At 37.8% G+C, this 15929-nt stretch overlaps 1 protein-coding gene across 3 annotated transcripts in view; it reads right to left on the bottom strand.

Moving 5' to 3' along the window:
• The window catches only part of LOC108350036 (uncharacterized), a 100183-nt gene extending 86610 nt beyond the window's left edge, over positions 1–13573 (bottom strand). For 2 of the 3 annotated variants that reach the window (XM_087641635.1, XM_087641634.1), the window contains exons 1-3: positions 13479–13573; positions 3829–3973; positions 1353–1446 (exon numbers count right to left, since the gene is read on the bottom strand). In XM_087641635.1, coding sequence (XP_087497761.1) covers positions 1353–1446; positions 3829–3973; positions 13479–13489 — 250 coding nt within the window. In that variant the 5' untranslated portion in view covers positions 13490–13573. The remainder of the gene's footprint in view (positions 1–1352; positions 1447–3828; positions 3974–13478) is intronic. The other variant, XM_087641632.1, reaches the window with a different exon arrangement.
• Positions 13574–15929: the final 2356 nt, after the last annotated feature.

Here is a 15929-nt window from a genome sequence, read left to right as displayed (position 1 = left end):
GCCCCTGAAGAGAGATACAAATCATCTTTTCTCTGCCCTTTTTTCTATCATGGTCTTCGAATAGGTGTATAGTTCCCACCTCTTCTGGGTAAGGGAAATTCTTTTTACCAATTCAAATGAAAGACTTTCAATAGTATTTGTACAGGCAAAACCAGATATAACATTAAGCCATCTCTTTACATATTTCTTAATCGAGGTAGGATGACAAATAAAATTGTCATTGTCACAGGACGCTTCAGTACAAGTAAATAAGACCTGTGTTCACTTTCCTGTGCTTGTATAACCCGATCATTGAGTCTCAGAGAGAACTAAATGGATGAGAGATGAGTTCACTCTCACTTCTGGATATGGGACTGATCAGAAATTCACATATCCTGGCATTTAGACTCCAGGCCTGGTATTAGAATTTTCCCATGAGACTCCAATTAAGGTAGTAATTCCCTGGTTCTTCAATTTACTGACGTATTTGGGGACTTCACATCTCCCATAATTATTTTTACCAATTATTATAACTAATGTCATATAATTTTATGTATAGACAAAAATATTGGTGGGTATGTTTTCTTTGAAGAATGGAGCACACTGAATATAATCTCTTATTGATTTTAATATATATTTACTCAAAATTAAAGCAGTATTAGCTCATTTGTTGAGATATTATCATAAAAACAAATTAACAAACTAATTTTTAAAAAATGATCAAACATTTATTACAAACATTTAACATGTACATATAATATAAATATATACAATTTTAAAGGTATGTTTTCATTAATAGCATAATAATGCAAATACATATATATGTAGATCTAGATATATAGATAGTAGGTCACATAACTATCTAAACCAACCCTTTTTATTATTTGGAACAAAATAGTATTATTTACACAATGCTTTAAGATGAAGTCACTATATAAAAAATGCTTTGCCATTACAAAAAATTCAATCTATAAGCAATATCTTTCCATCTCTAGGAAATATACTCAAATATACATTGTGGTGATTTGAATGAGAATGGCTCCCATAGGTTTGTAGTTGGAAATTCTTGGTCCTCAGTAATAGAACTGTTTGGAAAGGATTAGGAGGTATGGCCTTCTTGGAGGAGATGTATTAGAGCATAAGAATGGGCTCTGAAGTTTTAAAAGTGCCCACCGTGCTTCGTCTCCCCAAACCCCCATACCTGCCTTCTGCCTAAGGGTAAACAAGGCACTAATTAAATGCTTTCTATTTTAAGAGTGCCTTGGTCATAGTGTCTTTTCACAGCAATAGAATAGTCACACACACACACACACACACACACACACACACACACACACTCTACTCAGAGAAAGTGTAAAAAGAATTGTTTTTACCTTTTCTTACTCTTGGACAATGTAGCTGACTACCTTGAATCTCGTGCTGTTCTATATTGTACCAAGTGAGGTATTTGAAAGAATCTGATGGAAGCTTAAAACAAAAGAGGAAATAAATATCATCTAATATATGCACACATCATAGAATGTGTTTCTTTTGCTTCTATGTGTCAAACATTCAGTCAAATTGAACTCCAAATGTCCTGTAACGGACGTCACCTTAGCGCATTGTACATCTTTGTGCCATGTATCCCAGCACTTGCAACTTACTTATTTTTGATGGTCAACGACAGAGTAGTGTTTCACAACTACCTATAATTCTGGCTTCAGGGAATTACAGTGCCTCTGGCTTATTGCGAACATTGCAGACAATCAAAACTCCCAGGATTTTGCATCTCTGACAGTTTCCAGGTTAATATAAACAAACTAAATTTATATTACTGAATATATGCTATGCTAAATATCTACATAAATCATAGATTTCCATTCCCCTGCTATCCATTCTTACACACAGACCAATTGAGAATATGTGGCCTGATAAAATGCCATCAAAACATTAAGAACAACCGCATTCATCTTATTAAATCTCTCACATAGCTTATGTTTTTCTTAGGTATAAAGTTGGGTAACCAATATAAGAATATTTCAACTGCTAGATAATCTTATCTTTCAGGTGGTTAATATAAATTAAACATGAGTTTTTCCTAGGAGATTTTGAACTCTTAGTATGCTAGTACACATGTGAGTTTACACTATGAATCGTTTCTGTGGGCTTTATGTCATGATGGCATTTATTTATTTATTTATTTATTTATTTATTTATTTATTTATTTTTACACTCCAGATTTTATTCCTCTCCTGGTCTACCCTCCAACTGTTCCACATTCCATACCTCCTCCCCCCAATTCCCATCTCCATGAGGATGTCCCCACCCTACCCACCCCACCCACCCTACCCACCCCACCCACCCCACCAGACCTCCGAACTTCCTGGGGCCTCAAGTTCTTAATGCCTTTCTTGGCCCAACATATGGAATAACTGGAAAAGGGTTGTCACAAATTTAATTATTAAAGTGTGGCTTTGATTCATTGATCTTGAGGCTGGGATAAGTTCATCATTTGAGAGTACTTCCTTCTTTCCTAGAAAACCTGAGCTCAGTTTCCAGGACACAAGGTAACTGTTTCGCAACTGCTCCAGGGGATAATAGTAGCTCCTCTGGCTTCCACCAACAACTACACACACAAGAGAAGATACCCAAAGATAAACACATAATCACACACATAATTAAAAATAATACTGACAATAAAATTTTAAAATCTGATCATTTTATGTCATTACTTAATCTTTTGATAACCCGAGTTTTTCAAATATAATTCACACCTTCATTGTAAAAAATAAACTATCACCACAAACCCAATTAGTGGACGCTAAAATGTTAGAAATGCTAGTGTAATGTGTTGAAATAATCAGCGTTTGTTAATGAATTTTCTAGGCACTAAGTTGCTTCTCTGAACTGGCTTTAAAACAACCAGTAAACACATCTAGATCTCACATTGCTAAACTGCAGGGATTAATTATTCTGAGTTGCGTTGTTTAGATGTTTACAGAAACTCCTTTCCAAAATTTTATGCTTTCAGAAGATGTTCTCACTTGCTTCTGTTGTGACATTTTAAATAGACAATTTCTATATAGAAAACATTCCTTCAGGTTCCAGTCCCTAGGGCTACCACACCCTATTGCTTCTTAGTGATTCTTTAGAAAGCAGATAGTGGATACAGAAGAAACTTCAAGATAAATCCATTTATATTATATTGTATTTGAGGAAAGGAAAATCATCCATCTTTTCACATGAAATACAACAAAGCTTGTTTTGATTTCTATGAGCAGTTACATGACTTAATTGGTCCATTGTGATGTCACAAAGAATCTGGAGTGCGTCTTGATTACCACTGGGTTAAGTTGTCAGTGTGGTATGACATGATTGTTTTTCTCCACAAGACAACAGTGAATAGTCATGCCTTGTCTTATAGTTTTTCCGTTTTTTAATTTTGATGGCCTTATTGACTTATGTAGAGCCTCTTGAACTCTAGGATTTTTAAAAATATGTCCCTTATATGGGAGTAACAATAGCTTATTGTGTGCTTTGTTATGTTCTTTTAAATAAATAAATAAATATCTTATACACATATGTATACATATACATACATACATACATACATGTGTGATCATATGTTGGGTGACAAAATTTTGTCAGACATTGGGAATAGAAAAAATTGAATAAAGTATATTAACTATGTTTGAAAGAGTTTTGTTCTATAATTTGAGAACAGACTATAAAAACTTAACTGAACTGGGCTAAGTGGAACCATTTTAATTAAAGGGAGAGAAATAAAAACATTCATGGTTTTTACTAAATATCATGTCATGCATTTTTGAAACATAATGTAAGTTAAATTGATAATGAAATGATATTTACCAAAGATGATACTCCAGAACCTGAACGTGAAGGACATGTTCTGTTACTTGGAAGAACTGAATGGATTTGAGGCTCCCTGGGACCAGAGCAGTATGAGGTGACAGATGGACAGGTCTCCTGACTGCTTGTGGCTTGATCTGAGAAACTGAGCAAAAGGATGCATTTAAAGTATTTTTGTATCTCCTTTGTTGCCCTAAAAATAAGCACCTCTGTTTAAAGTAAGAGCAGATAATAAGCACAAACTTCTGTCAAGAGAAACATTGAATGATACTGTAAGAGTTTATGAAAAAATTTAAATAACTTTGTATTGCCTTAAACATATATGTTTATATATAAAATATTGTATATAATAATTTCATAGTTTATAATATAAAAATATATACATATATGTATACACATATATGTATACACACACACACACATAGTAGTCACTTAAACAAATGTCCCTCATCTTCAAAACTAGAATGTATGCATGAACTGCCTGTCTCAGGAAAGTAAATATGTTAACCTACTACCAAGTTTATAAAATGCCAAGTTGCTCAGGTCGTGCACTGTAATGCCATTCTCTATGGAGCTACACAGCTAGATTGGCACCTGCCAGCATCCTTACTCTGTCTTGTGGTACCTCATAAATTTGACCATAAATATTCCCTAAGATTTACCAAATTTGTGGCAATCAAACTAAAATGGGAATTTCTGTAAATAGCTTTGCTCACTTTGAAATCTGTCAAGCCATTCAATTTAAATCTCTGGTTTCTTCCACATTCGTCCCTGTTTCTATACTGAAATAGACAGTGTCTTTGTTTTATGTTGTTATTTTTCTCTCTCAATTCCACACCTTGTTATTCATTCTTTTTTTAAAGATTTATTCATTTATTATATATGAGTACACTATAGCTGTCTTCAGACACACCAGAAGAGGGCATCAGATCTCTTTACAGATGGTTGTGAGCCACCATGTGGTTGCTGGGAATTGAACTCATGACCTCTGGAAGAGCAGTCGGGTGCTCTTAACCACTGAGCCATCTCTCCAGCCCCCTTGTTATTCATTCTTAAACTTCTACCAGCAATAGTTATCAGTTTCTCTTTCTGTAATGTGTGTAATACCTAAGTTAAGAATAAATAATTTTAAAACAAACATTATTTGTGTTAAGAAGCTATTCCTCTATTTTTAAGCTCACTCTCTTCCAGTAGATTATATTTCAAGTTCTAAGAACCTGTTGATATTGTTTTCTCATGCATGCCCTCCTAAATATTTTTTAAAAATCAGAAAGTATAGCCTTATTTCTCACCCAGTGTAATGGTTTCCAACCTGTTCTAGCCATTCTCAGGGAATACTTTGTTTTAGAAACAATTTTACTGGCATTTGAGGAACAATACTACAGTCTATGAACTTTATGATTACTAATATAACCAAGACCTGACATCCATAAACGTAACTTCAGCTAATAATCATAATGAAATCAATGGAACAAAAATAAAATAATACCCTCAGGGATTAACAGGGAATGCAGGTTTGACTTTTAACTTAATTTAAAAAAATAAAATCCACTAATGTAAATGAAATCAAAATGCTAGTAAACAACGGGCAAATGGTAGCTAATGTCTCAACTCTAATTATGTTCACAAAATGTCAAACTGAATTAACAGAAAATCCTTAACATTTCTCTCTTGGTTCTCATACATGAAGTTCTTCTTTCATGTGTGTAAGTTCCTTGAAGTCCAGAGCAGAAAGGAAAACACTTGGTGGTTTTCTCTGGCATTCTTGTGTGTGTACTTGTATGTTCATGTGTGTGTGCACATGTGGTTGAATGCTGGGAACAGGGGATGAAAAGTGAAAGAAGTCTAGAAGTCAATGAGAGACGTTCTATCACCCAAGCTTGCAGTAATATTTTCTGGTTCATTTATTTATTTGTTGTTCTGGGACCAAAGCCAGGGCACTGCTATTGTGAAGTTCACACTTGAACTCTGAGCACCATCCTTAGCCCCACATTTCTGTGGTTTAAAGTAGAACTCCTTTGTGCCATTATCCCAATAATAATGAATCATCATTTATTAACCGAATCAGGTTATGTTTCATTCAACCCCATAGGAAAAACAACAGTATCAACCAGCCAGACCCACCCACCCCCCAGAGCTCCCAGGGACTAAATCACCAACCAAAGAGTACACATGGACAGACCCCTGGCTCCAGCTGCATATGTAGCAGAGGATGGCATTATCTGGCATCAATAGGAGGGGAGGCCCTTGGTCCCGTGAGGGCTCAATTCCCCAGTGTAGGGGAATGCTCGGGCAGTAAACTGGGAGTGGGAGCACCCTCATAGAAGCAGGGGAGGGGAGATGGGATGGGGGGTTCCAGAGGGGAAACCGGGAAAAGGGATAACATATAAACTGTAAATAAAATATCCAATAAAAAATTGTGGGCAAGTATCCAATATCCTCCTTCTCTCTTCCAACCCTTTCTAGCTCCTCCACTTTGTCACCCTACTTCCCCTCTCTCTCAATGCCCTCCTGCTGCCAGAAGGGAGCTAAGAAGATTAGTCACTAGGTGACTACTTTGACATATTGGATGGGACACCTCTGCATTTCTGCCCTCACATTCTTCTGTCACTCCTAGGCAGTGTGGCTTTAAGCAGTGGCCAGAAGCTATGCCCTAGGACAACATTGTGAGGAAGCCTCTGGAACTCTGAAAATTGTCACTGATTTCACTTCCATCCAAATGTCATATGGATTTTTTTTCATTCTGTATTTTGTTTACTGTGTTTTATTGAGAAGTCACAATAAAACAGATTCTTAACCCTTGAGAGGAGAAACATCTTCCAGGTTATATAACTACCTAGTAAAACTGCTCTCTCTGGTCCAGGACGATATTAATATGCACAACGCCGAGGGCCACACTGCAGAACAAGTGAGCCTTGGAATCTGAGGTGTGGTGACTGCTGTACCATCACTCCTTAGCTTCGGCATTCAGAAGCTAAAACAGATGCTTCCTAATGAAAAACATTTGCTGTGCTGGTTATGTAATGTTCTAGCTGCTACTACTTCAGATAATTTTTTTACATATTTATCTGCATGTGTGTGTGTGTGTGTGTGTGTGTGTGTGTGTGTGTATGTATGTCTCAGAATATGAGAAGGCCAGAAGATAACCTGAGGAATTCAGCTCTCATTTTCTACCATGTGGGTTCCAGGAACTGAATTCTAGTCCTCAGGCAGGTACTTTTGTCTGCTGAGCCTTCTTGCCAGCTCATGCAACTAACATAATGTTAGAGCCAGTACTAATGAGTGCTTACTGCTTGCTAGGAACTTTATCAAATTTTTGAATGGATTCATGAATTCTACTTTTTATATGTTTCTAATAAAATATAAAACATAATGATTTTGGTTTTGTAGATGATAAAATTGAAGCTCAGAGAGTGGGATGATTTGAATGATAAATGTCTCCCACAGGTTCGGGGTATTTAAACATTCCATTCCTAGTTGCTGACACTGTTCGGGGAGACTTAGATTGTGCAGCCTTGATAAACAAATTTTGTCACTGCGGGTAGGAGGTAATATTATATAGTCACTGATTCCTGCTTGAAGTTGATCCTTAAACTTCTTTTACCATTTACCATGCCTACTTGTTGTCATTTCTGTCCCCTTGGCCCCATGAACTCTTATCCCTTGGGTACCATAAGTCCAAATAAAGTCTTCTATAAATTTCTTGGCCATGTTAATTTATCACACCAACAGTGATGTAGCTAATACAGAAAGATTTGTTTTCCTAAGGCCCCCTAATAAATGTCTATTTCTTTTTCTATTAATCATTCCATTCATTTACATCTCAAATGATATCCCCCTTCTTAGTTACCCCTTCACAATCCCCCAACCCATCTGTCCTCTCCTTCCTCTCCTTGCCCCTATGGGGGTACTCTTCCGCCCACTCACCTACTCCTGCCTCACTGTTCCAGCATCCCCCCTATGCTGGGGCATCAAACTTCCTCAAGAACAAGGCCCTCCCATTGATGTCAGATAAGGCCATCCTCTGTTACATATATATATATATATATATATATATATATATATATATATATATATATATATATATCTGGAGCCATGGATCCCTCTATGTACACTCCTTGGTTGGTGATCAAGTCCTGAGAACATTGGGTGGTCCAGCCAGGTGACATTGCTCTTCCTATGGGGTTGCAATACCCCTCTGTTTTTCCAGTTTTTGTCCCAGCTCTCCCACCAGGGTCCCCAAGTTCAGTCTGATGGTTGGTTGCTAGCATTCACATCTGCATTAGTCAGGTGCTAGCAGAACCTCCCAGGGAACAGAGACATTAGGTTCCTGTCAGCAAGTGCTTCTAGGTATCCACAACAGTTTCAGGGTATCTGGAGATAAATGGATCCACAGGTGGGGCAATCCCCAAATGACCCTTTCTTTAGTCTCTGCTCCATTTTTTTTTGTCCCTGTCCTTCCTTTGGATAGAAACATTTCTGGATTAAAAAAATTGAGATGGGTGGGTGGCCCATCCCTTGACTGAGGGCCATGCCTATCTACTGGAGGTGATCTCTACAGGTTCTATCTCCCATTCACTGCACATTTCGGTTAAAATCATCCCCCTTGAGTAATGAATGCGTCTCTCTTCCCTGGCATCTGGGACCTTCCTCCCCAAGTGCTACATATTTTCAACAAATGGTGCTGGTTCAACTGGTGATATGTATGTAGAAGAATACAAATTGACCCATTCTTATCTCCTAGTACAAAGCTCAAGTCTAAGTGGATCTTGGACCTCCTCATAAAACCATATATACTCAAACTAGTAGAAGAGAAAGTGGGAAAGACTATAGAACACATAGGCACAGGGGAAAATTTCCTGAACAGAACACAAATGGCTTATGTGCCAAGATCAAGAATCGACAAATGTGACCTCCTAAAATTGCAAAGCTTCTGTAAGGCAAAGGGTGCTGTCAATAGGACAAAACAGAAACCCACAGATTGGGAAAAGATCTTTTCCAACCCTACATCTGATAGAAGGCTAATATCCAATATATATATATATATATATATATATATATATATATATATATATATATATATATATATATCAAGAAATCCAGAAAAACCAAATAAGTCTATTAAAAATGGAGTACAGAGATAAATAAAGAATCCCCAGCTGAGGAATTTCAAATGGCTGAGATGCACTTAAAGAAATGTTCAACATCCTAAGTCATCAGGGAAATACAAACCAAAACCACTCTGAGATTCTACCTTGCACCAATCAAAATGGCTAAGATCAAAAACTCAAGGTGACAACAGATACTGAAAAGGCTGTGGAGAAAGAGGAACAATCCTCCATTGCTGGTGGGGCTATAACCTTGTAAAACAACTTTGGAAATCAATCTGGAAAAAATTAGAAACTGTTCTACTTGAAGATGGAGCTGTATCAGTACTGGGCATATACTAAAAGATGCTCCAACATGTAGCGAGGACACGTGCTTCACTATGTTCATAGCAGCCTTATTTATAATAGCCAGAAGCTGGAAAGAACCCAGATGTCCCTCAATGGAAGAATGGTTACAAAGTGTGGAACATTTACACAATAGAGTACTACTCAGCTATTAAAAATGATTACTTCATGAAGTTGACAGGCAAATGGAAGGAACTAGAAAATATAATCCTGAGTGAGGTAACCCAGTCACAAAAGAACACACATGGTATGTACTCACTGATAATAGGATATTAGCCCAAAGGCTCAGAATGTCCACGATACAACCAACAGACCACATGGAGCTTAGGAAGAAGAAAGACCAGGAGGTGGATGTTTCAGTCCTGCACAGAGGGAGGAACAGGATGACAAAGGGAGGTGGAGGAAAGAGGACTTGGGAGGGAGAGAGGTGGAGAGAGAAAAAAAGGGGGACAGGACAGGTATTGGAGGGGACAGAAGAGAGATACAGAAGGTCAAGAAATTGAATGAATGTGCATTTGTTAACCAGTAGGATTGAAATGCAATGCAAGTGTCAGATGAGTACTGCACTGCTGTAAGGAATTGTAAAGCTCTACCATCATTAGTGCAAACTTGATAAAGAAAATTATTACTATGGATTTTTCCTATTCTGAGAGTCCCACCTGACCATATATAAATCATTTTACTACTGAATAGAACTTGCAAGTCTGAACAGGTCTCATTCACTTCAAGCAGCCGTTAAACTCTCCAACATGGAGCTGGTGAGAATAGCGTTGTAGAGAACAGCATTCTGCCTATAAAACTCACCCCCTCACTTCAAAATAAACCAGACACATGTGCTTTGCCTGCTATATTTGTTTGCTCATTCTTAGTCCTTCTGCCACCAGTGAAGAACCATCTATCATAATTTACAAATCTAAACCCTTATAACAGAGGAATTAATATTATCATTGCAATGATAGAAAGCTGTGCTAGAGAAAGTTCCGTGGCTGAAACCGCACAACATCCATCAGGCTTGATTTAAAGTGTCTTTAAAAATAGGTGGCATTGTCTGAACTGACCATCTATTCTTGTTTTTTTTAACATGTAGAGTGACTAACGAGAAGCCATCGGGTGAGCTGAGAAGGAAGGATGAAAAATAACAATAGGAACTTATCAGTTCCCAAGCACCTTCCGTCAGAAGACCATGATGTCCTTTAGTCATGAATTTATGACCCTCATAACCTGTCTGCAGCAGTGAGAGTCGTTTAATTAAAATGTGTAGCAGGCAGATACATGACTTGTAAGGTAACCAAAGGAGGAAGTAGCGGGTAATCCACTTCCTAGGGGTCAGCTGAGCTTCTTGATTGGAAGAAGGGACACTAGGCACACATCAGGGCCAGGGGCTTCTCTATGACATACAGCATGAACAAAATAGCATTCAGTACAACTCAGTTTCTAAAACTTACATTTCTATTAATGGTTTTCCCATGAGGGCTCTCTATTCAAGGAGGAGGAAAGAAAATTCAATTTATTTTTTAGTTAACAAAGGGCACTCTTCCCAAGTGTAAAAGCTCTTCCTTATCCTTAAAGAATATAAATAAATATATACATTTATATAGCATATTTTAAAATCTTATAAATTATATATTTTTAAAACATACACATACATATGTAGAGAGATATAGATGTACAGAGAGAGAGACACACACACATACACACACACACACACACAGAGAGAGAGAGAGAGAGAGAGAGAGAGAGAGAGAGAGAGAGAGAGAGTTGGGTTCTGAAAACTAATGAAATTTTTGTTTACACCAGGCAATCTTAGACATGATACAATTGATCTCATGATAGATCATCACATAGTATCCCAATGTGTCTCAGATATTTTAAATTTTAATTTAATTTAATTTTTTTACTTATTCACTTTACATCCCACTCATTGCCCTCTCCAGGCTTCCAGGTCACCCCCTAACAAAATCCTTCCCTGCTCCTCCTCTGTTGTTCTTTTTATGTCTAACCCAGTGTTTCAGTTCTTTCCGGGACTATATTTTGCTTGCTTGCTCACTGGCAGCGTTTGTGCTATCAGCACGGTAGAGATGATAATGAAAAATAGGCAGAACTCTTAATGCAGCTCTCATAAAACCCAGGAGTAATCTGATATTTAAGAATTGTTGATTTCCGAAATGACAAATGAAATGTACCAGGTTTAAATTCAGAAACTATTACTACCCTCAAATAACTCTATATTAAATTCTTAGGACTAAACTCATAAATTGAGCATATGATACGTTATTAGCCATCTCTTCTGGAAAACTATCTTTTAGAAACATTCTAAATTCTTTCTGTTAACCCAAAGCCTTGGATCACAACAGGCAAGTCTGATATTATTTATATTGTTATGAGAAAATATTTAATTTTGAAGAATTGTCCAACTATATTTGTTTATTTCCTGGGCTTCAGTCTGAGTTAAATTTTATTCTGTTTATTTTTGCTACATATATTAGCAGCTGAGCTGGATTTTAATTTTATGAGAACCAAATTTTTATTGTTATAAATTTTACATGCTCCCATTGCCACATCTCCATGCCTAGCTTTATAAACAGCAGTGAATCCCAAATCTATGTACAATAAAAGTGAGAAAACAAAGAAGAAAGAGCCTTCTACAAAGAAAAAAAGCTTTTAAATTGCAGAAGCCACTAGCATGTTCACTGGTAGTTATTAAAGCAAAGATTACTCAAGGACTCAGGACAAGGAAGATGCAAATACTTCCATATCCTCTCTAAAAATCATATTTAGAAGTTGGATTGCTTTGTTGTCCTAGGACCCTAGGACCGGGAGTCCTGCTTAGGTTTTCACTCTGTCCTCTCTTTATATTGTTACAATTTTGAAAATGTAACCAGGTTCCCTACTGCCTTAGCAGAGAATAGATATTGATAGACATGTGATAGGCATCAGTCCTGTGATTAAGGACAAACTATGCAAACCCACCTGAAGCAGACTCCTTTAGGAAGCACTGTGGAGAGAAGAGTGCAGACAAGGGGGCTGGGAAAATGCAAAGCTAAGAAAACAGAGCATGTTCCTTTCTGCTTCTCTCCCATTCACAGATCTCCTCAGTCCGCCCTCCTTTTCTTATCCTGCCCCGTTCCTTCCTTTCGTCCCCTCTTCCTGCCTCCTTATTCTTACCTCTTCCTCCTTTTGTCCTTCAAATATTCAGTAATGAAAGATAAATTGTATCTCTGTGTCACTTGTTTTACATTGTCCCTAAAATTCCTTCCATGGAGACACACTGGAAAAGAACATTACTGATGGTAAACATGCCTTACATAGAGCTCACAAATTACTCCCTTCTAGGGCAGGTAAAAATGAAGTCCATAACACTGTGCAGAACCTCTACACATTTGAAAATGACTACTTTCCCCTGTCAATTCTCTGAAGTACCAGGCACTTATATTTCATTTGTCCTATCATGATACCACTTGAGGTGTACACAGTTGGCTTCTGGAAGCAGACCATTCTGTCATTTCAGCAGCTCCCTACCTAAGAACTTTACTCTGGTCTACAGGCAGTAACCGGAAGCCACAACTGATTTCTTTATCTTATGAAGTCATGATGGATATAATATTGAAGGCCTAAAGTGTGAATCGCATGCTTTAAAAGATGAGAACCAAGTTATACAGCAATATACATTTAAAAACTTGAAGAAAATTACAGTTCTCCAAAATGCTTATTTTTAAATTACCTGCAAGGTACTGTAAAAATACTTAGGAGACAGCGATGTAGTGTGGAATGAGGAAGGGAAGAACAGGCTTTGCCCTTAACTAAGTTCCAGGTGTCTTTCAGCAGTAAATAGATTTATTTGCACCTATCTAGTTAATGTCAATAGATATTCCATTTTAGCTGATCCATTTATCGCCTTGAAGCTTGCACTTACATCTTAAAGAGTATCTGCAGACATCGTTCCTAGAACAGCACACCTCCTTTGATAAGGCAATGATTAGGATTGCATGAGTTTACAGCTAGCTGCAAGTAAGTACTGAGCAGATGGTAATGGCTGAGTTTGTTTGACTCTGGAAGCAACAACCTTCATCAGCCCCCAACATTACAACATTTACAACATTAACTGCAATATAATCTGGAAACATGATCTATGCTTGCTGGACTTTTGTGCTCACTCTCAAATAATAGCAAAGATACTTTAAATTCCTTTTTTCCTACCTTCTGAACATGTCTGGAAGGTAGAAATAAAAGTCCGTCTTGCTTCATAAAAGTTACTTTCCTGTAGGTAATCTTTCACACATTTCCAAGGATATGAGAACTGTCCACCAAGAATCTGCTGCTACGTTGTGGATAGGAATCTTCCATGGATTCCCCGTGACCAAGGAAACATGCTGTTACCTAGCAACGTGGCCATCTAGGAGATCTTGTTACTACTCTCTGGGAGCTTGTCAAAGGAGTTCTTGTGCTCCAAGTGCAGGTTAACAGTGAACATTGCTCACAAGGTCTTGTCTGAACTATGATGTTACTTGAATCTTGATGCAGAAATGAAAAGGACAGCAGGAGGGGCCTTTGGGCATCTACAGCCATCCTTCAATGTCGACTGCTTTTATTATCATTATTTTTAATGAAATTCAATTTTTATACAATATATTTTGATTTTGGTTTCCTTACCCCAATTATCCCACCTCTTCCCCTCCCCCCGCATCTCTCCTCCCACCCAGGTTTACACCCTTTCTGACTTTCATTTACAAAATCAGGTGCATATGATATAATACTGAAATAAAATAAGATAGATTAAAACAAACAAATCTGAATAGGACAAAGAAAAACACAAGAGAAGAAAAAGAGCCAATGAAAAGGCAAAAGAAACACATATAGATGCAGAGGCACACGTCACACATACAGAAGTCCCACAAAAACATAAAACTGGAAGCCATGATATATGTGCAAAACACCACATGAGTCTGCATCACATGACACAACCCAAAACTTCCATTTCACCCTTCCTAGGGAAACCCATCCTTTCCAAGTAGTCCCTTACTCCATAACTAACTTCTGTGGTTATATGAGCGATACTCTGCTTATCAATGACCTAGCAGCAAATATCCATATTTCTGTGTGGCTCTGGGTTATATCATTAAGGACAATTTCTTTTTCTGACTCCTTTTATTTAACTGAAAATTATATTTTTAATAGCTAAATAATATTCCATTTGTATAAATATGCCACATTTTCCTTAGTCATTAATCTGTTGTTGAACATTTGGTTTGTTTCCAATTTCTGTCGACAGTGAAGAGAACTTAAATGTTAAGGAATGAGCCAGTGTGGGGGTGTGTAGAGTCCTTTGCGTAGTATAGCTGAATCTCAAGGTAGATCCAATTCCCAGTTGCCTAAGAAACTCTCTCACGGATTTCCGTAGTGGCTGTACAAGTTTGTACTCTCATCAGAAATGAAGGAGTGGTCCCCTTATGCCACATCTTTACCAGCATGAGCTATATTTATTTTATTGACCCTCGTCATTCTAACTGATGTAAGATGAAATCCCAAATTACTTTTGAATTGCATTTTCCTGATCACTAAAGATACTGAGCATTTCTTTAAGTCCTTCTTAGCCATTTGAGTTTCCTCTATTTCAAACTCTCTGTTTAAATTTGTACCCAATTTTTAATTGAGTTGTTTGTTTTCTTGATGTCTGGTTTATTTTTGTTATTTGTTTTTGTTTGTTTGTACTTCTACATATATTTTGGGTATTAACTCTCTGTCAGATACATAGTAAAACCATTTCCCATTTTATAGCCTGCCACTTTCTCAGGATGATATTATTCTTTGATATACAGAAGGTTTTCCATTTCATGAGGTCCCATTAGTTAACTGTTCACTCTTAGTGTCTATGCTATTGGTGTTCTCTTCAAAAAGTCCTTTTCTGTGCCAACTAAAGACTATTTTCCATTTTTTCTTCTATCAGATTTTGTGTATCTGGCTTACATTAAGTCCAAGATCAGTTTGGAGTCGAGTTTTGTCTAGACATTGAATATTTAGCATAAAGAGGCGATTTGTGAGGGACACGGAGCCGTGATTGTTGGGGTGCACACAGTTCCTGGGGCTGGATAGACACATATGAAATTGAGTCTTCAGTGCATCACCTGGTTTTGAGTGTCCCGCACCAGGCCTCAGCTGATGACCCCAGCAGCCATTCCAGAGCTAGTGCCCCCTCCTGTCCTTGCTGTCAGCCCTGCAGCCACCATGGAAGAGCAAACGTGTCAAAATCCAAGCCCAAGCTGGAGTGCTGCCCTGCTGTGAGATGGACTTTGCAGAACCTTCAGTGTGCTCACAACAACTGAAGAGGTCAGGTGTGCTGGAAAGATGCTTTTCAAATGTGTTTTCATAGAACTGGAAGGAAAGAGGGTGCAGCAGAGCACACAGAGTGTGGGTATGGCAGAGAATGGTGAAACTAGAGAAGTGAGGGAACAAAATGGAAGAGATATTGGAAGAGTTGGCCTCAGGGGACATAGAACACTCAGTGTTGGCGCACAGCATAGAGCCCCTGTGGCTGCTCACCCTACTGGAAGGAGGGGAGTAATAGGCTTAGGTGTTGCCCACAGGTTGCAAACACAAAGGTTGTGGCACCTAAGACAGGGAGGTGTACTTCAGCCTGGAGCTCCTTAGGAA

The sequence above is a fragment of the Rattus norvegicus genome, chromosome 2 (assembly GCF_021556685.1).
Source record: "Rattus norvegicus strain SHRSP/BbbUtx chromosome 2, alternate assembly SHRSP_T2T, whole genome shotgun sequence".
NCBI lineage: Eukaryota > Metazoa > Chordata > Mammalia > Rodentia > Muridae > Rattus > Rattus norvegicus.
The sequence above is the reverse complement of the archived record's forward strand: the minus strand, read 5'-3'. Positions and strand labels throughout refer to the sequence as shown.